Source organism: Myotis davidii, unplaced genomic scaffold (genome assembly GCF_000327345.1).
Source record: "Myotis davidii unplaced genomic scaffold, ASM32734v1 scaffold148, whole genome shotgun sequence".
Classification (NCBI taxonomy): domain Eukaryota; kingdom Metazoa; phylum Chordata; class Mammalia; order Chiroptera; family Vespertilionidae; genus Myotis; species Myotis davidii.
This window is the reverse complement of record NW_006299479.1, coordinates 3114556-3139858: the sequence shown is the minus strand read 5'-3', so window position 1 is coordinate 3139858 and position 25303 is coordinate 3114556. Positions and strand designations below refer to the sequence as shown.

Sequence of the window (25303 nt, the reverse complement as noted above, 5' to 3'; positions counted from 1 at the left end):
CTCCTGAGAGGGCAGCCACCTGTGACCGACCACCTTATCTAAAGTCCTCCCTGTACCCGAGTCTATCGCATTGCTCTGTTTATTCTATAAATAACACATTCATCGTTACCTCAAATGATCGTATTTGTTTACCTCATCTCTATTCGAATATGAATTCTATGAAAGTAGAGTTCTTTCCTGTCTTATTCAGGATGGACAGTGTCTGGCAAATAGAAATGGAGGCCCAGAGAGAGTAAGTGACTTCCCCAAAGATGCACAGCTAGTCAGTGTTGGAGCCAGACTTCATGGCTCTCAATTCAGAGCTTTTGTTAAAACATAGCAACTCTTTCCAGGTTCAAGAAGAGAAAAAAAAGGAAGAAAAGAAAAGAAACATGGGTGGAGGGAGGGGACAGAAAGACAAAGAAAAGAGAAAGGAAGCAAGAAAGGGGGAGGAAGGAAAAGGAAGAATGAGCGTGCACACCTAGACGTTTTCAGATCCAGGCCTTGTCGTTATTTTAAGCAGGTTTTGCTATTGTCACTGACCCTCAGGGCATTTTGTTCTAGTGTTGCATACAGTTTATAACCTCCTACTGAATGGCCCCAGACGGTGAGGGTGTACCCAGGAAACTGTGAACAAGCAGCAAATGTTTCTGGTTGAAGATGACTTCAGATCCTAAGCTTCCCCTACTAACTGCTCTGCTTCAGGAAACAATTAGCTTTTTATCCAACTCGATATATAGGGTGTCCTAAAAAAATGCATACACACTGCCCCGCCGGCATGGCTCTGAGGTGGAGTGTCCACTATGAACCAGGAGGTCACGGTTGGATTCCCAGTCAGGGCACGGGTTTCAGGCCCCAGTTGTGGGGCGTGCAGGAGGCAGCCCATCGGTGATTCTCTCTCATCATTGACATTTCTATCGCCCCCCCTCTCTGAAATCAGTGAAAACATATTTTTTAAAAATGTGGACCAATTAATAAGATCGGCTCAACTGATTGGTTTTATTTGTTTATTTTTAATATATATTTTTATTGATTTCAGAGAGGAAGGGAGAGAGAAACATCAATGATGAGGAAGAACCACCCATCGGCCGCCTCCTGCACGCCCTCCAGGAGAGAAGCATCAATGATGAGAAAGAATCATTGACAGGCCACCTCCTGCACGCCCCCCAGTGGAGCCCACAACCCGGGCATGTGCCCTTGACCTGAATCGAACCTGGGACCCTTCAGTCCCCAGGCGGATGTTCTATCCGCTGAGCCAAAACAGCCAGGGCTCAATTGATTGGTTTTAGAAGGACTTGCTTCCATGTTAACTACTCAGAGTTGGTGTAATTTTTGTTAAAGCGTCGGTATTCTAAGATCAAGTCGAACCTGGGACCCTTTAGTCCACAGGCCAATGCTCTGTCCACTGAGCCAAACCAGCTAGGGCTCAACTGATTGGTTTTAGAAGGGCTTGCTTCCATGTTAACTAATCAGCGCAGCACTGCTATGGCCCGTCTAAGGGCTCGCTGCCTCCTCTCCTCTTCCCTCTGCGCCCCATCATCTCAGTCCCTTGGCTGAAATTGGTCCCCCGGAAGGTCGCCGGGGTTGACGCCCCCGGCCCAGAGGACAAGGAAGCCAGAATAGCCGGCGTTGGGAATGGCACCGCCGCCCCTGCCCACCTCCCTTTCTCCGGCTTCAGAGTGCAGAAAGTGCTGCGGGAGTCCGCGCGGGACAAGATCCTCTTCCTGCACGGCAAGGTAGCGGCGGCGGCCCTGGGCGGGGGGGACCGGACCGCCGCCGCGGGGCGGATCTCGTGGGCCTCTCGGCCGAGAAGCACCAATCGCATTACTCGGGGGGTGAAGGAGGAAACCCAGGTCTGCAATGCTTTGGGGGGAGGGTTGGGGTCGGGGCTGGAGAAGACGCGGTCACCCGTGGAGGTGGGGTCTTTAACACGTGCGGCTGATTTTCCTAACCCCGGCCTTGCAAAAGGAACCGCGCCGCGGGGCGGATCTCGTGGGCCTCTCGGCCGAGAAGCACCAATCGCATTACTCGGGGGGTGAAGGAGGAAACCCAGGTCTGCAATGCTTTGGGGGGAGGGTTGGGGTCGGGGCTGGAGAAGACGCGGTCACCCGTGGAGGTGGGGTCTTTAACACGTGCGGCTGATTTTCCTAACCCCGGCCTTGCAAAAGGAACCGCTGGCACTGGCAGGGTGTCTGGCGGGTGAATCATCCCGTGTTAAATTCTCCAAGTCACTCATCATGTGCCCATCCACGTAAAGGTGCTGGGAACCCAGCAAATGTGGTCGGGCCGCCCTGCTCCCTCCGTGCCCCCGGGGCCGGCACTTCTGATAAGACACCCGAGCTCTGCTGTGCAGGACTCCAGCCCCGACAGGAGCAGGTTATGAAATGGGTACTTCAGGGCCACCTGCCATGCACCGGCAGGCCAGCCCTGAGCTGGGTCCTGGGGGTGTAGAGATGAAGGTCCCCAGCCCTGATCTTCAGGGGTGCAGAGGAGCTTGGGGGAGACACATTCCCACCACCGGCTGGGACTACACGTGCTCAGCTCCCCAGCAGGGACTGGGGAGAGACTGGAGGCCAGCCATGGGCAGGTCCTGGGGTTCCCCAGGACTCCTAGCGGGAGCTCTCACTTTGGGAGGATCACGGGGGACCTGGTCCTGGGCATCCATGCTTCTCTCTGTGCGTCTCTTGTGTTTTTCACCAGGTTCTGTCTGGTTCTCTCAGCCTGCAGCACCGCTTAAGACAGTGATGGCGAACCTTTTGAGCTCGGCGTGTCAGCATTTTGAAAAACCCTTACTTAACTCTGGTGCCGTGTCACATAGAGAAATTTTTTGATATTTGCAGCCATCGTAAAACAAAGACATATTTTTGACGTTTATTTTATATATTTAAATGCCATTTAACAAAGAAAATATAGAAATTTTTTGATATTTGCAACCATAGTAAAACAAAGCATTATATTTTTGATGTTTATTGTATATACTTAAATGCCATTTAACAAAGAAAAATCAACCAAAAAGATGAGTTCGAGTGTCAGCTCTGACACGCGTGTCATAGGTTCCCATCACTGGCTTAAGAGTTTAGCCCTGAGAACGTTTGCGTTTCAAGGGGTTAGTTGGGATGCCCGGATTCTAGTTTCCTTTTCAGTCCTGACTGTTCAGGGACCTGGGGCGATCGCAAACCACTCTAGACCTCCGGGTCTTCGTCTGTAAAATGGGGAGAATTTCACAGAGGCCCCTGTGAGCTTAAAATTGAAGACAGCCCAGAAGCTTCCCATCTTTGAGAGCAGGGGTGGGGAACCTTTTTTTCTGCCCAGGGCCATTTGGATATTTATAAACATCATTTGCCAGCCATACAAAATTACCAACCTAAAAAGTCGCCTGTTTAAAAAAACCGAGTGTCAGCTCTGACACGCGTGTCATAGGTTCCCATCACTGGCTTAAGAGTTTAGCCCTGAGAACGTTTGCGTTTCAAGGGGTTAGTTGGGATGACACGCATGTCATAGGTTTGCCATCACTGGCTTAAGAGTTCAACCCTAAGAATGTTTGGGTTTCAAGGGGTTAATTGGGACGCCCGGATTCTAGTTTCCTTTTCAGTCCTGACTGTTCAGGGACCTGGGTTTATTATGAAACACATGTACAAGTGTGTTTATATACATTTTGATGCACAAACACCCTAAATATAGATGAGTTATGTCTGGAAATCAATTTTATTAAGTATTCAATATTGTGATATTCTGTGATTACACTACCAGCTTACAAAATTACCAACCTAAAAAGTCACCTGTTTAAAAAAACAACAACTAGCCTGCTATATTTGGTCAGGCATTTAAGGAACTCACCCCTAAGCCTTGGCAGAGCCAGACCGAATGATTTAGTGGGCCTCCTGGGCGGGACGCTCCCCACCCCTGTTTTAGAAGGAAGGATTTAGGTCAGTGATGGCGAACCTATGACACGCGTGTCAGAAGTGACACGCGGACTCATTTTTTTTGGTTGATTTTTCTTTGTTAAATGGCATTTAAATATATAAAATAAATATCAGAAATATAAGTCTTTGTTTTACTATGGTTGCAAAGATCAAAAAATTTCTATATGTGACACGGCACCAGAGTTAAGTTAGGGTTTTTCAAAACGCTGACACGCGAGCTCAAAAGGTTCTCCATCACTGATTTAGGTTAGTGATTTCTCCCCTGGGAGGAGAAACAGTGCCATTGGCTAGACATTCGGGGAGAGAAACTGCAGGGAAAGGAAATCCCAAATGTTGGGAATTCAGAGGCCCTGGGGGGGCAGCGGGGGCGGGGGGTTCTGCGTCTGTTCTCCAGGCCTCATGGGGTGTCTCCCCCCACAGGTGAATGAGACCTCTGGGGATGGAGAGGACGCCATTGTGATCCTGGAGAAGACGCCATTCCAGGTGGAACAGGTGGCCCAGCTCCTGACAGGCAGCCCCGAGCTCCAGTTGCAGTTCTCCAATGACATCTACAGCACCTATCACCTGTTTCCTCCGAGGCAGCTGAGTGGTGAGCAAGTGGCGGCCGGCCGAGGTGGCTGCCTGTGGGGAGAGCAGGGTGGTGGACATTAGGGAGGGGTGGCTACTCCCCATAACTGATTTGCATATTCTAGTGCAATAGTTCTCAATGGAAGGAAGAGGGCGTTTTGGCCCCCCCGGCAGACATTTGACAATCTCAGAATGACAATGTTTGGTTGTCAGAATTGGGGAGGAGGGGGTTGCTGCTGGCGCCTGGAGGGTAGGGGCCAGGGATGCTGCCTAATGTCCTAGAAAACACAGGATGGGCCCCCACAACCAGAAATGGCAGTCGTGTCGAGGTTGAGAAACTGTGCTCTGGTGGAGTCTGTTTTGAGGAGGAAGTGTGATTCATGGGAGAGAACAGGTTCATCTACTAACTGAATAATAATGAATGTCAGCACTTACTCAATCCTCACATTGAGCTAGCCACCACTCTAAGTGCTCTTCATCTATCATCATATTTTATCCTCAGAATAGCCTTGTGGTGACAGGACTTTACAGGTGAGGGAACTGAGGTTTTGGAAGGTTAAGCAACTCGGCCAACATCACACAGCCAACAGGCACCCGGAACACTGAGATCTCCCAGTAGCTGAGGACTTGCTCACCACACTTGGTGAAATGAGCAGTGTGCTGGGTCACTTCCCTAAAGGAACTCACTTTCTAGTAGGGGAGACGATGAGTGTGATTGAGGGGGGTGGACTTGAGCAGGACAGGAATTCAAGGGTTAAAAGACAGAGATTTGTGGGGGAGTTTTGTTTGTTTGTTTGTGTTTACTTTTTTTTAGAGAGAGAAACATTGATGTGCAGTTGCCTTTCATAGGAGCCCTGACCCAGGATTGAACCTGCGACCTGGGTATGTGTCCTGACTGGGAATCGAACCCGCCGCCTTTTGGTGTAGGGGACAGCGCTTCAACCAACTGAGCCACACCGGCCAGGGCCAGAGATTTGTTTTTGATTGCAAGTATTTTTATTTTTACTTTCTTTCATCTTCACTCAAGGATATGCTTTTCATTGATTCTAGAGAGAGGAAGGGAGAGGGGGAGAGAGAGAGAACTATCGATTGGTTGCCTCCCACATGCATCCTGACTGGGGATTGGACCCGCAAGCTGGGTACATGCCCTGATGGGAATTGAACCTGAGACCCTTCGGTGCACAGGACGATGCTCCAACCACTGAGCACACCAGCCAGGACACAAGTATAATTTATTGAAAAGAGGGAAAAAGAAGAATATTCCATGCCAAGAGCCAGGTATGAGGTGAACTTCCTCTTTCTGTGGTTAGATTGAGTAGGCCGCTTTGTCGGAAGTGTGAGGGAGACGTTGACCTTGAAGTACCTCTTGACCAGGAAATGCTGGGATCTGCTTTGCAGCACATACCCATCTGCCTTTTTATTTGCCTTCTGGCATTTAAGAACAGTTTGGCTTTACGGATATCCTGCCACAGCCTCTCTGATAGATTTAGTCTTTTCCGCACCCCACGAAAGGGTGCTGTTGTTGGCCTTTGGAGAGACATGTGAATACTTGATGTGACACAAGCAAAGCTTCACAACTGCCAGCAAAACAGCCTGGTCCTCCATTGAGGGAAAGCCAGATTGATTGGCTCAACTTGACAGAAATGGACAGCTATATTTACTTTCTCGGGCATGGACCTTTAAGCAAATAGATCCTTCAACTCGGAGAGGCAGAAGCATGACAGAAGGCACTGTCGCCAGACAGCACCCAGGGTTCTGGGGTGTTTATTCTGCTGTCACCCCTTCCCTGGGCCTCCCTGCATCCCTGCATCTACCCTCCCCAACCCTCAGCCAATATGAAGGTCTCCACAGAGCAGCTCTGTAGAATTCACAGCTTTTTCTTATTTTATTTTTCCAGTGCTTCTCTGGTATTGCACAAAGTGATGATGGCCCCTCCCTATCTTTGTCGTTTTTTCCCCTTAAATTAAGTAGGAAAAGGGACAGTCAGTTACCCGTTCACCACAGGCCCTCTTCCGCATTCGGAGCCCCAGGGTCTCTGCCTTTTCCCAGCACGGCCCGCTCCCACCGGCCGCCTCAGATGTTAGCTCATTTCCAGCGCTGCCTTCTGAGCATCAGTGCTCGCATGCATGCGGTGTGGTCCACTTTGTTCTCCCTGCCCAGACGAAGTCATAACAGTTTGTTCCGAGCTGTCCTCTCTCTCTCCTTGTTTAGCTATGCATCCTGTCCCTGGATGAGCTTCTTGGCAAACTGTGGACGGGCCAGAGAATAAGTGTTTTAAGCTTTATGAGCCACAAATGGTCTCTGTCACATACTCCCTTTCTTAATTGATTTTTAGAGAGAGAAAGAGAAACATCAACTTATCCCATTTATCCATGCGTTCGTTAGTTGTTTCCTGTACGTGCCCTGCCTGGTCATTGACCCCAAAACATTGGCATATCAGGACAACGCTCAACCCAGCTGAGCTACCCACCCAGGGCTCTCCTTTTTCTTTTTCTTAACGCCTTTAAAAATGAAAATACTGCTCTCAGCTGGGCCAGGTTTGACCTTCTGGCCAGTTTGTCAACCCCTGCTTCAGATTTTTCCCGCTCAGAGTGTGATCTGTGGACCACAGTGTCGGTATCCCCTGGGAGCTGTCAGGCACACGGAATCTCGGTCCCCACTGCAGACCTCAGAACCTGCATGTGAGCAAACTCCCAGGGGACTCATGCACGTTAAAATGTGCGGGCACTGGCCTCTAATCATCACCTGTGTGCGGGCGATGCCCAAGTTTACTTCTCTGCCCCTGACCTTTCCAAGAACCCCAGGCTCACACTGGAATGAACGCCTCCTGGGCGTCTCCATTGGGAAGTCTCCGAGCACCAGACGGGCAGGAGGTGAGGCTCCGAGGCGCTCTGCATGTCAGAGACTTCGCACCTGCTGAGTCGTAGCTGACGCGCTGGGCCCTCTGCTGGGCACGGGAGTTCAGAGATGAGGAGACATGTCTTTGTCCTCACACTCTTGCTGTGAAAAGAGGGAAGTAAGCTCAACAGGGCTTGGTCATTGCCTGGCCGTCGGGAACCACGGTCGTTGAGAGTTGGGGCATGTCAGACCGGTTTCCGGTCCTGGGCAGCCAGACCCGCGTTGGGTGCTCAGTACATGGCTGCTGAGGAATAAAGCCACAAGCTGACCGCTGTGTTCTTTCCTGAGGACCAAGCACTCCACAGCCACGAGGGGGCAGCATTGCCAAAGCATTCCGCAGCCGGCTCCTTGGCTCCTTTGGCCTCCGGTGCCAGAGCCGTTCAGTCCTGCCTCTCCCATCTCATTCTGAGTCACCAGCTCTTCCCACTGCCAGGGGGGCCTTAAAGTGCCCTCCACAGCCTCAGCCCTCTGAACCCCTGCACAGCTGCCCCTTGAATTTCCCTGCTTTCTCCAGCTGCTTCTCTAGACCTTCCCAGAACAGGTGTCTGGGGGAGCTCTCCCACCCCCTTTTCGGAGCTGGTCGCTCTCCTTGTTTCTTCTGGTGTTTCTCTGGTCCCTGGCGCATTTCTCCTTTAGCTTGGAGGTTTTGCAGTCTTCTCCTTTATCCCCTCCAAACCTCAGCTGGCCACGAGCGGCTACTCCCCCCTCCATTGACATAGGAGAGGCAGACGTGCGGGGTCCTGTCCCAGCGCTAACACTGACCAGCAGTGGAGCCGAGGCAGCATGCTGTTGGGGTTTCAGCGTCTGCAGGGGCTCCACAGGCCTCGGGGCAGACATGGCTGGGCTGGATTCTGCTCTGCCCTTTACTAACGGTGAGGAGTTGGGAAGTTTCTGTGCTCGTGTAGCAGACGAGCGCCTGGTGCTGCGCTGGATGCCGTGTGCGTTGGGAGTCCATCAGGTGGCATCGCTGTCTGGAGCCCTGTGGTGAGGCAGACGGCCAACCAGGAAGCAGGTCACCGTGGCCCTGAACGGGAGAGGGCTGCGTGGGCTGGACGTCCAGGAGCCTCTCCGGAGCTGACTCCCAGGCTGAGACCTGGAGGATGGGGAGGAGCCAGCTGTGCAGAGAGCTGGTGAGGGGGCGCGGAGACTGTCCTGGGCTGAGGGAATGGCCCGTGTTCTGGGGGAGGAAAGAGAAGTAGAAAGTGTTGGGAGCCTGGAGGGGCAGCTGGTATCCATGGTGTGGGGTGCAGATGAGTTTGGGGGAAGTACTTGTGAAACTTGTTTAGCAACTGAACATACCTCAGGATGATTACGGCAAAAATAAGAAAGAACAATTTTTTTGGTTTGGCCTCTGCCCACAGTGAGAAATACATTTTACATCGTCACCCAGCACCTGTGAATAAATACACAGGTTTGCAAAAACAGCCCTACCCTTACTTTGTGGGATGCTCTCTAGTTTTCTCACTTAATTCCGGTCTTGTGTGTTTCCCTTTTTAAAAAATTCTAGTCGTAGCCTTCTAAATGAATTTCATCACCGCTGTCATGAGTTATGACCCATCGGGAGAAGGCGTAGCAGGCACTTAGCACAGCGGCTGGCAGGCGGTGTGTATTGGACGTGTTAGTCATTTTCTATTACTGTTATGCCCTTAAAATTCTATGAGCTTTAAGTGGAGCAACATATGCAGCATATGGAATGCCAGCCCTGACCATGGGCAGGTGCCCTTTCTTCCCCCTGTGGCCATATGGCAAATGTGAGGACCGGGTGGGCCGGACGGCTGGTATCTGAGTGCGGCTTCTGGCCAGCAGGCAGGGCAGAGCCTGGCTCACCTCCTGCGGCTTCCGCTCTCACGCTGTCGGGCCCATGCCCATCAATGCAGCCCTTTCACTGAGACCTTGTTCCCTCTTACCTGGGAAGAAGGGGGAGACACTAGGGAGAGCGGTGTGACTCAGAAACCCAGGCTGCGTCTAAAAAGGCCAATTGTTTTCCCGATGGAGAGCAGGGTGTGGGGTCTCGGGTTCAGAGGAGCGGAAGGCATCTGTGTGAGCGGGGCCAGACAGGGGCAGGGCAGGCCTGGGAACCGCTCCTCTCTCGGTTGCAGGGCACTCCCAGGACCTGGGCGACAGGCAGGGCTTTCCTCCTGTGCTCTTGGCAGAGGTGAAACCCGGACCCGAGTTTAGAGCGCAGACTTGTTTGGGAGGAGATTTTAAAGACTAACTGTTCCCATAGGAGTTTTCCTGGCAGCCTTGGTCATGATTAAAAACAAAACTAGAAACAACCTGGATATCAACTCACAGTAGAATAGATAACGAAATTGAGTTGTTTTCCCACACTGGGCTGCTTCTCTGTTGCAGTGAAAATGAATGAACTACAAGAAAAGGAAGACTCAGAACACACACAGTGAGATTCCTGATAAAGTTGAAAAGCAAGCAGATCTAAACAATATACCGCTTATGGCGCATGCGTACATAAGAAAACTAGGAAGACAAAAAAAGATAAGATTTCTTAACACCTGATTCAGCAACATGATCATCTCTGGTGGGGGTGGGGCAGAAAGGACATCGAAGTCCTGGTAATGTTCTGTTTCTTGGACAGTGTGCACCATACGTGTGTAGTTTAACTTTTTATTTTAGGTCTTTAAACTGTGGCATATTTTATATTTAAATACACAGGCACTATACATATATGCAAGTGTGTATCTATGTGAATACACATGTTTTATATGTACAACGTAATTCCCAGGGAAAATGGGCATGTCCTTAGAGAACTAAGATTATTTCCCCACTAAATTGTAGGTTCTACTCATTCTCAAGTTTGGCTTCTAGTCACTGTTGTTGAGAGTAAAAATGTTGATGCAGGCCTCCTTGCTCTTGGTTTTGGGCATTAGGAGACCTGTTTCTTCTGCACACCCCCTTTTCTCCGGGGCCCAGGAGGCGGGGCCTGGCCCTTTTCCCTCCAGGGCCACGGGAGCGGTGCTGTGCCGAGTGTCCTCCAGGACTGTGCCAGCCCTGGCACGACGGGCAGTGTGGGAGGCCCTCCAACAACTGCGGGAGGGCCCCAGGCTCTGTACCAGGCTCTGCGGGCCCCACTCCAGCACAGACTGGCACAGGCCTCACCCCATCTCGAGGGTGTCCTCGGCAGGCCTCCCATGGCAGCTGAGCCGAAGAACAAGAGTCCTCTGAGCTGTGACCGGCAGGGAAAGCCTTGCCAAGCAGGTCAGCGGCCGAGCGAGTGAGGAAGAGCACCATTGTCATCCAGCGTGAGACACTCCCCAGACGTGGCCGGTTCGTGACACCAGGGCAGTCATGGACTTGCTCAGAAAGTCCATTGCTCTGAGCGGAAAGCGAGGAATCCAGTGGCTGGCTAGCCCGCCTCCGGGCATCTGGATCCTGTGAGATGAGAGTAGCTCAGGTTTGAGTGGAGCCTAGAGGCTCTGCGCTTCTTAACCTAGAACCTCTCATCAGAATTGCTGAGGAGCTTTCTCGAACACAGAATCTGTACCCACTGAATTATGTGCCCGGGAGCATTTATCAAAGTCACACCAATCTGTGCACTGAAAGGTTGCCAATTCGATTCCCAGTCAGGGCACAAACCTGGATTTCAGGTTCTATCCCCAGTCGGCTGTCTGTCGGCCTGTCTCGCCCCCGCCCCCCTCTCCCTCTACTCTTCCTCTCTCTAATCATGTCCTCGGATGCGGATTAAAAACAAGAGGCCACACCATCACACGGTCAAATCGTCAAGTAGCACCAGAGGCCTATATGGGCGGGACAGGCTCGGGAGCCCTCTGCCTCATGGGCCGGCTCTCCAGGAGCAGGTGCTATTAAAATCCCTGGGCTAGTGCTCTGGTCGTTTCCTCCAGACGCTGAACCATATGCCTCTGCAGCTCTTTCTTGCTTTATCAGACTGACATCAAGTCCCCACTGTGGAAGTGGAAAGGTTCAGCTCCTTTATTCCTCATTTTATTGTGCTTTGCAGATAACTGCCTGTTTTACACATTGACGGTAAGACCCTCCACCAGCAAAAAGATGACAGTTGGCTGAGGGCTCAGGTGGTTAGCGTTTTTAGCAATAAAGTATTTTTTAGTTATAGTACGTACACTGTTTTTAAGACAGTGCTGTTGCACACGTAGTACACTACAGTTAGTGCAAACACAGATTGCACGCACTGGGACACCAGGAAGTTCCTGTGACTCGCTTCATTGTGATGCTCGCTTTATTGCGGTGGCTGGAACCGAACCTGCAGTATCTCCCAGGTGTGCCCGTGCCTTCCTCACCCTCCCTCCCTGCTCCTCCCAGTTTTTGATGTTTATGTTACTATTTTTAGAATTGCCTCTGGAGTCCTAAGTCTACTGCGACCTACGACAGTTTTATCACTTGCCAGGTGAGAATCTCAGGGCCTCCAGCCTTTTCTTCCCACCACCTCCTCGTCCTTTGCTGTTTCCCAACTTACCTGTGGCTGCACTTGTACTTCACACTGCCAGGGCCTGTTCTGTTGCATAACTGCGAAGTGCTGTGTGCTGTGCCTGCCGGTTGACCCTGAGTTGACACCATTAAGCAGTGCTCTTGTTGTTGTGACCACGGTAGGGTGTGCTGCTGCCTCGGGCCGAGGCGAGGATCTCAGTGCCGTGTACCTGCCCAGCGTGTAATCAGTCCTGGGCCACGTGGAGGAGAAGGCTGACGTCGAGGGCAAGTGGGTTTGCTTTCCTTACATTCCAACGGTTCCTCCTGGTCATGCTGCTTCTCAGTTTTTCATTCGTGAACCAGGACTTCACCCACTTTTTCACAGTTTTTAGTTGTTGTGGTTAAAAGAATAACTACTTTTCCTGTGTTTGTGAAGTTGTCCAGACACTTAGTTGGGTAATTCATTACACGGTGGCTGCTTCCTTCCCGAGACGTGTGCAGACGCTGCCTCCTGCGCCCCAGCCTGGCAGCTGGTCCAGGCATCTCTCTACCCGGACTCCCTTCACCGCTCCCCAGGTGCCATCCACTGCGTTCTGGAGTCCGTGCCTTCCTTTCCTGCTCTCTTCTCCTGTTTAGCTGAAGTGCACTTGTAAGCATTTCTTCAGAAGGAAAAGGGGGAGGTGAACTTTAAATCCTTTTTTTTACCCTCACTTTTGATGGATGGTTTGACTGAATACAAAATTTACATTTTATTTTCCTTCTCAACATTGAAGGAATTGATCTAACTCCAGGCATTCGTTGTTGCTAATAACATATCTGATGCCAATGTGATTCTCGCTCTCTCTCTTTTTTTCCCCCCAAATGTTTTTATTGAGTTTTACAGAGAGACGGAAACATCGATGAGAGAGGAACAGCATCGATCGGCTGCCTCCTGCACACATCCCAACTGGGGATTGAGCCCTTGACCCAGGCATGTGCCCTGACTGGGAATCGAACCCGTGACCTCTTGGTTCCTGAGTCGATGCTCAACCGTTGAGACCTGCCAGCCGGGCTGATGTTCATTTATTTATAGCTAACTTGGTTTTGGTTTTGGGTTTTTTTTATTGCTTTATTAGTTTCCTTTTCTAGAAGCTGATAGTATCTTCTCTTCATCCTTCGTGTGCTGAAATCGTGTAAGGTGCCCGGTTGGATTTTTTCGTTGTGCTGAGTACTTTTGGACCCTTTTGATTTAAAGTCTTACGTTGCTCTTCTGCTCTGTACATTTTTTCTATTATTTCTTTGATGCTTCACTTTATTTTCTCCGACTGGAAATCCTATTAGTTGTCAGACTTCCTAGTGTGTGCCTGCTGTTCTCACTGTTTCCATCTCTGCCTTTTCTGTCTGTGGTGGGTAGAGCGCCTTAACTTTGTCTTGCAGACCTTGTCGTGAAGGCTGTAATTTGGCAGTTGTATTTTTAATTTTCTTCCCTCTGGGTCTCTGATGATAGGATTTTCATAGCCTCTTGCTCTTGCTTTGCAGAGGCCAGATTGGGTTTCCTTGCTCTGACACACTAATTAGAACGGTTTTAAAAGTTATCTCCTGACCCTCCGTGATCTCATTTCCTCTGGGCTCTGGTTTTCGTGTTTATTCTGGTCATTCTTTTTCTGGCTGCTGGTTTTCCCCGAATGTCTGGTGGGTGCTCTCTCATTTGCACTTAGTGCTTCGTTCCTCCAGCGTTGTCTTCGATCACGTACTGCCTTCCGCTTCCTAACTTTGGGAAGCTAGTCGCAACCTCGTTCTCTGCAGCCTCCCACTCATTCCCGTCATTCTTGCACGTTTGTTCCCTTTTGTGTTTCCTTACTGCTGTTGCAGTGGGTTTTTAAATGGTCTGAGGGCCACCATGAAGTTGGAGTTGGTGGCCTTCCATTAATGTCTAGATGTGCTGGGTGGGGTCTCTGTAGGTGTAGGCAGCTTAGACCATAGAGAAGTGACCCCCTTGAGGCCACCCCCAGACAGAGCTAGTGCTGGTGCTGAGACAGACAGACCCTGTTTCTCCCAGGTGCTCATGCACAGCGGGTGGGGTGTGCACTGGATGTGGCCAGGTCCGTGAGATTGTAAACCTTGTCTCCCTTTGACCTAGCATGTCTGCTCTCGGGTATCTGACCGAGACGACCGCTCACACACATGTGCAAAGAGGTGCAAGAGTATTCATTGCAGCATCATTTGTGACAGAAAAAAATTCAAACGTCAGCGACCCCTGTTGACAGCAGGGGTTGGGGGGCCAGTTAACAAGGCACAGTGAGTGCATAGTGTGGGCTACTATGCAGATAACCCATAAAGGATTATCCCACTTGTGCCTAAAAAGAAAAAAAGACTTTTATAAAGCTACTAGAGGCCCACTGCACGAAATTCGTGCAGGGGGTGGGGCACAGAAAAAAATTCAAACGTCAGCGACCCCTGTTGACAGCAGGGGTTGGGGGGCCAGTTAACAAGGCACAGTGAGTGCATAGTGTGGGCTACTATGCAGATAACCCACAAAGGATTATCCCACTTGTGCCTAAAAAGAAAAAAAGACTTTTATAAAGCTACTAGAGGCCCGGTGCATGAAATTCGTGCAGGGGGTGGGGCAGTGTGTGTGTTCCTCAGCCCGGCCTGCACCCTCTCCAATCTGGGACCCCTTGAGGGATGTCCAACTGCCCATTTAGGTCCGATCCCACTGGGATTGGGCCCTCTCACAGTCTAGGACTGCTGGCACCCAACCGCTCGCCTGCCTGCCTGATTGCCCCTAACCGCTTCTGCCTGCCAGCCTGATCACCCCCTAACTGCTCTCCTGCTAGCCTGATTGATGCCTAACTGCTCCCCTGCCGGCCTGATTGCCCCTAACTGCCCTCCCCTGCTGGCCTGGTCTCCCCCAACTGCCCTCTCCTGCCGGCCTGGTCACCCCTAGCTGCCCTCTCCTGCAGGCCTGGTTGCCCCCAACTGCCCTCCCCTGCCAACCATCTTGTGTCCACATGGGATGGCCATCTTATGTGTTGGAGTGATGGTCAATTTGCATATTACCTCTGTATTAGATAGGGTGGTTATATTTATGGAAACTCATTAAAGACTAGAATAACGAACATCCAACTATAATCTGTCTTTATGTCAATGATTAGAATTATTTGAGAATATATTCATGTGACACGTGGATAGATAGATATTTTTTAGAATGTTAACCTCAGAAAACAAACAAAGAAGCAGATCAAACGATTAGCCTGGATTAGGGCCCCTGGCTGCTTCCTTCCTTCACAGCCTGAATGATCCTCATTGCTCAGGGCCTGTCAGTTTATCGTCAAGTACTACATACCCCCAAGACACGTGGACCCCAGAGCCTGGTGATTTCCGCCTCCCTCCCACCGGAGACACACCTGCAATACGCTAATGAAGAGCACTTGGCCCTCCTGGGGTGCACACAGGCTGGCGGGTTGGTGTGTGTGCAGGTGGCTGCCCCACACCTGGAGACGTGGTGGCCTCCTGTGATGGGCGGGACTTGGTGACGGCGGGGTGGGAGGTGGAAGGGTTGTGCCTGGGAGGGCCACAGTGTAGACAAAGCTGTCGAGCAGACATTGAGCATGAGCTGTGCTTTGGCAATGGGCCGGGAAAGGGGACAGCCCCCAGGAGTCTTTCCTTACTGCTACGGTTTCATTAGTGGATGGCCATAAGTGGCAGGTTTCTGTCGGCTTTTCTCCCTGGTGCTTCAGAGCCCTGATGCCCGTGCCAGGGCTCCCTCTGGACGTGGAAGGGCAGTGGGACAAGACCACGCAGAAGTCCCACAAGTGCTGGTCAATTTGCCCCTCAGCTGGGCTCTTCACTCAGCTGGGCTCTGCCTTTGGCTGGCTGGCTGGCTGGCGCCCCCTCTCCTTTCCCTGCTGCCTCGGCTCAGAGCCCTGAGTGCTGCCTCCTCCGTGCCGCCTCCTCCGTGCCCCGAGAGCAGAGACCTCTGTTCACTTCTCCTGTTGGACTCCATGAGGCCAGGAGAAGCCATTGCGTTCAGAGCGTATTTAGAAGTGAATAAATCCCGAGTTGCTGCGTTGTGCCTCCATTACAAACCTTACTTTCTCCCTCCCTCTCTGCCCCCACCCCCCTCGCCCTTCTCTCTCTCAGATGGGGCAAGGTCCCAAGACTCTGTGGCAGTCTTAAGGCTCGAGTCAGCGGAAAAGTCGGCCTGCCTGGGACCAGTGGGCAGAGGCGGACTACCCGCAGGAGAGCTGGATCCGTTTCTCTGCTGGCCGGGCTGTGGCAGCTGGTCTTGCTGTCACTCCTGGCCTGTGCTTCCTAGTGAGCGCCAACCAGGATTCCCGTAGTCCTGGGCTCCTCGGTGGGGGTGTGTCCTGCCCCTTGGCCTTCTCCCCTTCCCACCATATGCAGTGTGGCGGTTCCATTGAAGAGCACATGACCGGGTGCTGTGCTCCTCAGGGTGGATTAAAGGCAGCCCCTTTAGACGGGAAGTTGAGAGAGACCACATTTTGGAATTCCTGAGTGTTCAGCCTGGTAGCTCTGCAGCCTGGTCAGCTGAGCGCAGAACCATTTCTTCCGGCAGCTCGAAGGCCAGGATTGTCGGTCGGCAGCTCCCTTATCTCCTTAGAGAGCCTGGATCCTTCTGTTGAAATGAACTTGGGGAGCCCTAAGCCCACAGCCTGCCCCCCCACAGCGTTTCCTCTTCCTAAAGGACCACCCTCACCCCAGCCAGCTCTGGGGCTGCGTGCAGTTATCACATACGCTAGCAGGCCGTCAGGCCTGTCCTACCCTCCTCCCACTGCTGGGCCTCAGTGCTGGGGCGGGGAAAGGAGCCTTCAGACCCAGGTCTTGCTGAAATCAGCATCTGCCTCCTGCCTCTGAGAGCATCTCTGCTTTCCTGGAGACAGGTAATTAGCGGTTTGAGGTTTGCTGTGGAGAGGTGGAAGCTTCCAGTAGAATCCGATCACACCCTGTTCTCAGGCCTTGAGTCCTCCCAGCGTCCCTGCAGTGGGGGACCAGGAATACTCCGCCCTGGCCTTCGACTGGAGCACGGTCTCCTCTCCAGCCTCTGGCTTGTCCTCCCTGGTCACAGAGGTCAGGGCGAGGAGCGGGTGGCCTAGCGAGGGGGGAGCCCCAGGAGGAGGAGGGGAAGGCAGCGCTGAGACCCTCCAGCGGCCTCCCCGCCGGCCCTGCTGCAGGTCTGGGATGGCGTGCCTTGCGGGTCTGAGTCATCCAGCCTGTCACCTGGGGGCTCTGCTCTGCTTGGCTCGGTGGAGGGGGTGCGGGTGGGCTCCACACTCGGATCGGGCTTTGCTGTTGCCTCTGCCCTGCTTTCCTGGGCCTGCACATCTGGGTCAAATAAGTTGAAACTGGCTCACGATGGTGAAGGGAGAGCAAAGCCACAGACAGCGCCATGGAAATGACCTCATCGTGTGGAAGCCATCAGCGAGCGCTGGAAAGCAGTCGTGTTGGAACATGTGTATGGGAAGGAGAGCAGACTGTCTGTGGTTTGCATTTTCATGTTTCATGTGCAGCAGCGTTTTCCTGGGGATTGGGCTAAGCCGGCTTTGGCAGCGAGCGCGGGAGGCAGCTGCTCTTTTCTCTGCACAGCCCTGCCCCCCTCCTCGGAAAGCAGTTGTGCTTCGGTGTTCGGGTGGTGGGGAGGGGCAGGTTTTCCACTGGAGAAGGCCTTTGGGGGAGACCCTCGATGGCAGGCCAGAGTTGTCTTAGCTGGAGCATGCCAATCTGCTCAGCTCTGCAGAGAAAGGAGCCTGTGTGTGCAGGCCCCTTGTTATCGGAGATGCATTATGTGACCATTCCCACTGCCCAGACATCCCTGTGGATGAAGAGCTGCACCCCAATCCCCGCAGAGGCTGCCACACCACCACCAGGCCCTCTTCTGGAGGCGACGCCCCCTCCCCAGGCCTTCTTTCTCACCATCCAGCACTGTCATATGCAGGAGGGCGGGTACCACACACAAGTTGCAACAGCATTGTTCCCTGTGGTGAGCAGGGCTGTCTTTAGTCCCTCTGTGTGCCCACTAGAGCCTGTTCCAGCCCATTGTCTGGCAGCCGTGCCCCCGTGACACCGCTCCTCAGACAGCCCTCCAGAGATGAGGGAGCGGCCTCTGCTTCGCTGCACTTCCCAGGAGGCTGGCAGCGAGCACTGGGCATCGCTGCTGCTGCTGGCCGCTGGCTCTCGTGCTCCCAGACCTCCCAGAGTGCAGCCCCAGTCCCTCTGGCACCTCATTACGCCTTTGGTTTTGCCGACCGGTGTACGTGTCTCGAGGGGTTGGGACTCATTGTGTCTCTCCTGTCTGAGAGGCTGCTGCTTGGAGAACACGGCTGCGGGGTGGTGTCTCAGGAAAGGGCCTGAAGGAGGGTGGCCCTGTGGCATCGGGAAAGCGATGTTGGATAGAGGAGCCAGTCTGCTTGGGTTCAAATCTCAGCCCTACCGCTGTGACCTTGGGCTTATTTTTCTGTTCTTAGTATATTTGTTTTAGAAAATATAACAAATGCTGCTCAAGGTCCTGGCCGGGAAGCCCAGTTAATTAGAGCATCATCCTGATACACCAGGGTTACAGGTTCAATCTCTGGTCAGGGCACATAGACGTATCAACCAGTGAATGGATAAATAAGTGAAACAACAACTTGATGCCTCCCCCTTCATACACCCTCTCACCTCTCTACCTCTCTCTTCTCCCCTTCCTCTCTCTTTCTAAAATCAATTTTAAAAATTAGATATTGAAGGTTGAGATGACCCTATACCCTCCTCCTCCACGTACAGAGCTGTCAGCCAATCCTTTATGCCTCTGTCTGTGGAACTGGAAGAGTGGCCTGTGCTGAACCTGACCAGCCCAAGAGGAAGGATTCAAATTCCTGGAGGTTCTGTCACCTAAGCAACCAAGTGACTGGTCGACTGGTTGCTATTACACTCACTGACCACTAGGGGGCAGATGCTCAATGCAGGAGCTGGGGTCTCTCCCACCAGTGGCAGGCTGGCCAACCTCCCGTGCCCTCCCCATCCCCCCATCAGCCCCAATTGCCGGCCAGGCCGAGGGACCCCACCCGCGCACGAATTTGTGCACTGGGCCTCTAGTCCTAAAATAAGCTCCAGGTGAACTCATCTATGTCCATCAGCTCATCAGCCTTTTTTTTCTTTTTAATTTCAGAGAGAGGGAGAGAGAGACACTTTAGTGATGAGAATCATTGATTGGCCACACACTGGGGATTGAGCCCGCAACCCGGGCATGGGCCCAGACCACGAATGGAACTGTGACCTCCTGGTTCGTAGGTCAACGCTCAACCACTGAGCCACGCCAGCCTGGCTGCCTTTCCTAACTGACACTTAGGAAGAGTTGTAAGCTGCTTGTCTGTGGAATGTCCCTGGATCTGGGTTTGCTGATATTTCCTCACGATTGGATTCAGACTGTTCTTGGCAGAACAGCCCGGCACATCCCTCACGAGGCGCGAGGTGTCAGTTTTCCCTTAGGAGCGCTGTTACCTTTGATCACTTGGTATTTTCCCTTTGTAATTAGTGGGTAATCCGTGGGGAGATATTTCGAGGCTGCGCATGGGTATCCTGCTCTCAGTGTATTTATTCCCACCCAGTGGTTTGACATTTATTGGGCATTTATTGATCCAGCACATGAGGGCCCGGGCTTCCGGTGGGGGTCTTGCCAGACTCCTTGGGAAGTTCAGTTGCAGTCAACACCTTGATTGGCATTTGGGTAAACAGCAGAGTTCGCCATTGGAAAACTGACATTGATTCTTATCAGAGGTTTTATTCCATTTGGGACAAAAATCCTCTTCCTGGGTTTAAAGGCTGAAAGGCCAGTTTTATTTATTCACTTGGTCAGTAAGTATTTATTGAGTGCTTACTGTGGGCCAGTGCTATCCCAGGTGCTGGGGATAAAATGATAAAAAATGGAAAGTTAAACAAAATGAAATTTTTGTCTCCTGGAAGGTACATTCTAATGGGCAGTCAGACAGTCTGCCTCTCTTATCAGGTGGTGATGAGTGCGGGAGACAGTGATGAGCTAAGGGTGCTGCTCTAGCCAGGGCTGTGCAAGCCCTCTGACCCCTGGGCAGAGACCCCGGTGATGAGGCCTAGAAATGCGCACACACTTGATGTGGTTTAGTGGAAGTGGAAGGAGATCGGTTTGGCTGGAGCAGAGATCAGGGACGGGGCTACATGAGTTTGGGAGAGGTCCTGGCACAGTGATGGAGGGCCGTGTTGACCATGATAGGGAGCCAGTAGACAGTCCAGGTCTGAGGGGGTCAGGCCCTCAGGAGGACACGCACTCAGCCAGCCCCAGCCCCCCGTGTGCTTGGCATACCACTGTGGGCGCCTCCCTGAGCTGTTGGCCAGCATGTGGGCCAGGCTTCTGGTGGTCTGTGTGAGGCCGGCCCCCCGTGACTGGCTGGCTCCGAGGGCCTCGATACACGGTGGGTTTCTGCATCCCGGCAGGAGTTCCTGCATCCAGGGAAGGAGGGACAATAGGAGGCTAGCGGGGGCTGGCCCCTGAGGTGTCTGTTTCCCCAGCACCCTGGGTGGCGGGGCGGTCTTTGACAAGCCTTGGCAGACAGGGGCATGCTCGGGGGCCCCAGCACTTTCTGATCTGGAGCAGCCAGGGAGCCCCAGATTGTGAGCGCAGGCTGCGTGTCCATTGCCAAGAGGCTAGGCTGTTCTCCAGCATCAGTTCTGCCTTTGTCTCCGTCCACCTCCCCCACGCAGAGGGAGCACCATGCCTCGTGGTTTTCCTCCCCAGGCCCAGCCCAGGAAACTGGAATAACTACGAACCCAAGAGAGAGGGCTGGCACTGGGGCCTTTTCCTGTTGGGGGAGGGGCTCTCTCTGAATGCTCCCATCTCCTGCTCATTGGGTCTCACAACAGCCCAAGGTTACTCAGCTACCAAGTGCAGTCAGGATTTGAACCCAGGCCAATTGCTGCTGGAATCTGTTTTCTCCCAGAGCCCACTGCCAGAGCCCGCGGTGCCCTCCCACCTATTTCAGGCAGTCCCTGCCTCCTTAGCTCCTGGCGTGTTGACCTCTGGCTATGACCCTGGGCTGGTAGAGCGGTGGGAGTGAGAGGCACTGAACAGCCTTTGCTGCCGCCTCCCTCCAGGGTCCAGTGCAAATTCCCAGGATGCAGACTGGTATTCACTGAGCATCCCAGCGGTCCAGATGGCACATGCTGCTTAGTGTGAGCAACGCTGTGGGGCAGGTTTTATGAGCAGCTTTAACAGGTGAGGAAACGGAGACTGGGAGGTTAAGTAACACACCCAGCCAGTGGCATGGCCAGTAAGCGGAGAGCCACGAGCCCGCTCGGATCCCGTGTGTCTGTGCCTGCCTTCTCCAGTGTCGAGCTGACGCAGTAGGGCCCTTTGATCCTCACCAGAGGTCATGTGCTTGGTGTAGCGCTGCGGACACCCCCCTGGGCTGTTGGAAGACAGTAGTAGGCTTTCAGCAGGTTTCAGACCGTATAGGCTACAGCCCTACTGTAGGGAGGGAAGGCCAGGTTCCAGCTTTCTCTGCCACACCTCCCCGTGTGACGGGGGGGTTCGTCTGGGATCCCATCAGCGCTTCCACTCCCCTGTGAGATGGGGGTCAAAATCATCACCATCCTCGGACCAAGTGCGAGTGGAAGCTGGGTGCTAGGTGTGCAGGCGAGTGAGAGTTTGCTGGAGTGTTCAGTGCCCTGCAGGGCTCCTCTGCTCCGTGTCCTTGGACGGGCACCTCTGAACCTAGAGTAAGGGTCAGGGAGCCCGCAGGCCTTTTGAGAAACAGCCACGGAAGTTAAACCCCGTTGTCCTTTCCTGCCCCTAGCATTTTTGTTGAAGCGCCATATACAGGGGCGGGTGAAGGTAGGTTTACAGCTGTCTGTATGGAAAAAGACAAATAATACAAATAAGTAACAATAATTCATAAATAATATAAGAATCCTCTATACACCTACGTTTGCCCACCCCTGTGTAAATGTTAGAGTAGTGACAACAGTTGTAGCAGACATTATTAGAGATAAAGGGACTTCACCCAAACCAGGTGATCCTGGAGCAGGACACTAGGCTAGAGTCTGTTCAGGAAAACGACATCCTTGCTTCCGGGGGAAACCGTGGTTCTCAACTGGGGCAGTTCTATCTGGGGACATTTGGCAACGCCTGGAGACATGTTTGGTCGTCACAGTGGAGAGAGTTTTCGTTTGACTAGCTAACCACCCTGCCGTGCACAGAGAGCCACAGCAGAGAATCAGAGAGGCCAGAATGGTGGTGGCATCCAGGTCGAGAAACCAGGATTAAAGACAGCCAGCATGCCCTGGCCGGCGGGGCTCCGCTGTGGGAGGTCTCCCTGTGCACTGGAAGGTCGAGGGTTTTATTCCCAGTCAGGGCACATATGGGAGGTAGCCATTCACTGTAACTCTCTCTCATCTCTCTCTCTCTCTCTCTCTCTCTCTCTCTCTCTCTCTCTCTCTCTTTCTTCCTCCCTCTGTCCCTCTCCCACCCCTCTATAAAAAAAGAAAATAAAGTAGCCAGAGTAAATATTGACTGTGTGTCAGACATTGTTCTAAGTGCTTCACTGGTGTTAACTTGCTTAATCAGCCCAATCCTAGGACATAGGAGCTACTGTTCTCAGGTGGCAGATGGGGACGTAGGGGCATGGGAGAGGTTAAGTAACCGGACTGGCATCCGGGTCCCAAGGAAGGAGCAGGACAGCCAGGACTTGGATTCAGTCAGCTTCTGGGCCCGTGCCTTTGATCACTGTGCTGTCCCGGACTGCTGGGTATTAAGAGGACTGCTTGGCTTTAAATCAGATTTTCAGCTTCGGGTCCAGAAACCCACATACTTAGGAATTGGTATGTGAGCAGAGGGGAAGGCTGAGGAGTAGGTGATGAGTTTCCCAGATTCTAAGTGTAGCCCAGCTTATGAATTTAGTGGCACAAGGCCCCTGTGGGAGTGGATCCCAGGTGACGAGAGCCTCAGAGGCAGCAGAAGTCGTCTCCTTGCTGTGGTGGGGACCAGGGTGTGGCACAGCTGTGCAGAGTGGGCCTGACTGTGCAGTCCGGGCCGTGTTGTGTCATTGCAGATGTAAAGACAACCGTGGTTTACCCAGCCACCGAGAAGCACCTGCAGAAGTACCTGCGCCAGGACCTCCACCTGGTTCGAGAGACAGGAGGTGATTACAAGAACGTCACCTTACCCCACCTGGAGTCCCAGAGCCTCAGCATCCAGGTGACTTGGACTGGCCCAGGGGGTCAGACATGGAGTGCTGTCCCAGGGGCTAGTGCATCTTTCTCAGGCATTTGCCGAGGTCTTGCCAGGAGCCAACACTGGTCCACAGCACAGGCTGTGGGCTCCCTACCTCCCTGAGCTGCAGGAGACAGCACGCAGGGATGTAAATGACCTCCCCCATCTCTCCCCCTCACTGGCAGGTCCTGATCGGCCAGGCCTAGAGACCCCACCCATGCAGGAATTCGTGCACCGGGCCTCTAGTTTTGAATAAATACCGATAGTCGAGTTGGGGAGCCGTGCCCACACAGAGAACGGGATAGATCTTAGGGCTCTGAGGTCAGTCTGAGGGTTGAAAGGTCGTGAGGGGGCCCTGATCATTGTGTCTATTTTTCTGCATGCAGGATTCTCTCCCTCGCGTTGAGGTGCCGTGTGCGAATGCTGCACCTTGTGCGGAGGGGCCGTGGGCGAATTCAGAGGCCACGGCGACTGGGGAAGCTTTGGAGACGCCCACGGTAGTGAATGAGACCCCACTTTCGTCCGAGGGAGCCCCTTCAGAGGACGTAAGTACCGGCACTCCACACAGAAAGGTGAGATGGGAAGTCAGGCAATTGGGTCCGGCCGGTGTGGCTCAGTGGTTGAGCACTGACCTAGGAACCAGGAGGTCAGGGTTCGATTCCCGGTCTGGGCACATGCCCGGGTTTCTGGCTCGATCCCAAGTAGGGGGCATTGAGGAGGCAGGTGGTCGATGATTCTCTCTCATTATTGATGTTTCTCTCTCTCCCTTTCCCTTCCTCTCTAAAATCAATAAAAATATATTTTCCCCCAAATAAATAAAGTCTTGGAAAAAAAAAAAGTGGCATAAAAAGTCCTACAGTGAAGTGGCCACTGTTTTCCGGAGGATAGTCATTGATAGGGGAATTGAGCCTGGTGCCGGCATGCCCCGCAGGCCCCCTGGGGGTCCCAGCCTAGTCCATTGGAGAATCTGTGCCTCCTCTGCAGCAGCCCTGATGCAGTTTGACTGGCTGCGCCCTCGCCAGGTATCCGTGAACGGGCAAAGACCGATGCCTCCTTGGGCCCACCCCAGTCCAGACTTTTATTCCTGGTTTTGAGCAAACCACCCTCCAAAAGCCGAATCTCAGAGTAAAGAACTTCCCCGTGGCCAGTTCTCCCTCGCGTTCATTCCGCAGAGGCCAAGACCCGCTGTCCTTGGGCGCTTCGCGCAGGCCTTTCGCCCTGGGGCTGGCGGCGTTTTCTGAGTGTCTTAGGCGACTGGACCAGATTCAAGGCCATTTAGCTGAGAGATCCCGATTTCTCCTTGGCGTGGACCCAACGCCAACTGGCACGTCCGCCTGGAATTGGCCCCGAGTGAATGCTCTGCGTTAAGTATGACGGATGAGTTGTTTTCCTGCTCACTCACTGCCTGTCTCCATGTCTTCATCACTCACCCTTGTTCTCTCTGAGCACGTCTCACCCACTCGCCCAGGTTCAGGTTACAGAGCTGGAGGGTGTTCCAAATGGGGAACTCACAGCCCTTTCTCCCAGGGCCAGCGACGTGGTGTCCTGGCCGTAGGGGCAGTGCAGGGGGATGTACGCAGGAGGAGGACGGAGAGGAGGGCCAGCAGGCGGGGCAGGAGGCCCTGTGTGCCCACAGCCCTCGCCCAGCCTGGCTGTCAGCCACGGTTCCCTGAGCCGTGTTTGCACCAGGTTCCTCGGGCTCACGCTGGCTTGACGTTTTAATTTTAAGTCCCAGCACTTACTCTGCCTTCTGAGTGGAAAAGAGATGCTTTATCTTCCTGGGTAGCTTCTGCTGTCAGGATCCTAGAGGGATCTCCTGGGATATATGTTCTATGTGCTGGTTGCTCACCCCTGGGATTCAAGAGAGGAAATCCTTAATATAGTCGTGTGAGTCATATGTACCTTATGCACCATTATTCAGATCCTTTTAGAGAATAATACAACAAAATTCCACTGCTCTACCGACTTTGTTTGAACGAGCACTTGTGTATCGTTTCTTGGCTGTTTCTAGGGAGTTCACCAGCACTAAGCTTAACTGGCGACAGTCATCGTGTTTCTTGAGCATCTGCCCTGTGCCAGGCCCTGTGCTTGGCTCGGGAGGGTCACCAAGGTGGACACTACAAGGCCCCTGTAGTCTGATGGGAAGAGGGACATGTGGTCTGACAATATGATGACCAGCACTTTGGTGGTTTATATGTGAGGTGCAGTGGTGACACAGGGGGAGTGATCAGCTCAGACAGTGGGGGCTTCACAGAGGGACCCTCCAGCTGGGTCCTAGGGGACAACACAAGAAGGCCAGCAGGGGCTGGGGGAGGCACTC

At 52.9% G+C, this 25303-nt stretch overlaps 1 protein-coding gene across 1 annotated transcript in view; it reads left to right on the top strand.

Moving 5' to 3' along the window:
• Nucleotides 1–573: 573 nt before the first annotated feature.
• The window catches only part of DCPS (decapping enzyme, scavenger), a 35971-nt gene continuing 11241 nt past the window's right edge, over nucleotides 574–25303 (top strand). Inside the window, exons 1-4 of the mRNA XM_015571330.1 lie at nucleotides 574–586; nucleotides 1453–1715; nucleotides 4323–4491; nucleotides 22823–22968. Of these exons, the coding sequence (XP_015426816.1) occupies nucleotides 574–586; nucleotides 1453–1715; nucleotides 4323–4491; nucleotides 22823–22968 (591 nt within the window). The remainder of the gene's footprint in view (nucleotides 587–1452; nucleotides 1716–4322; nucleotides 4492–22822; nucleotides 22969–25303) is intronic.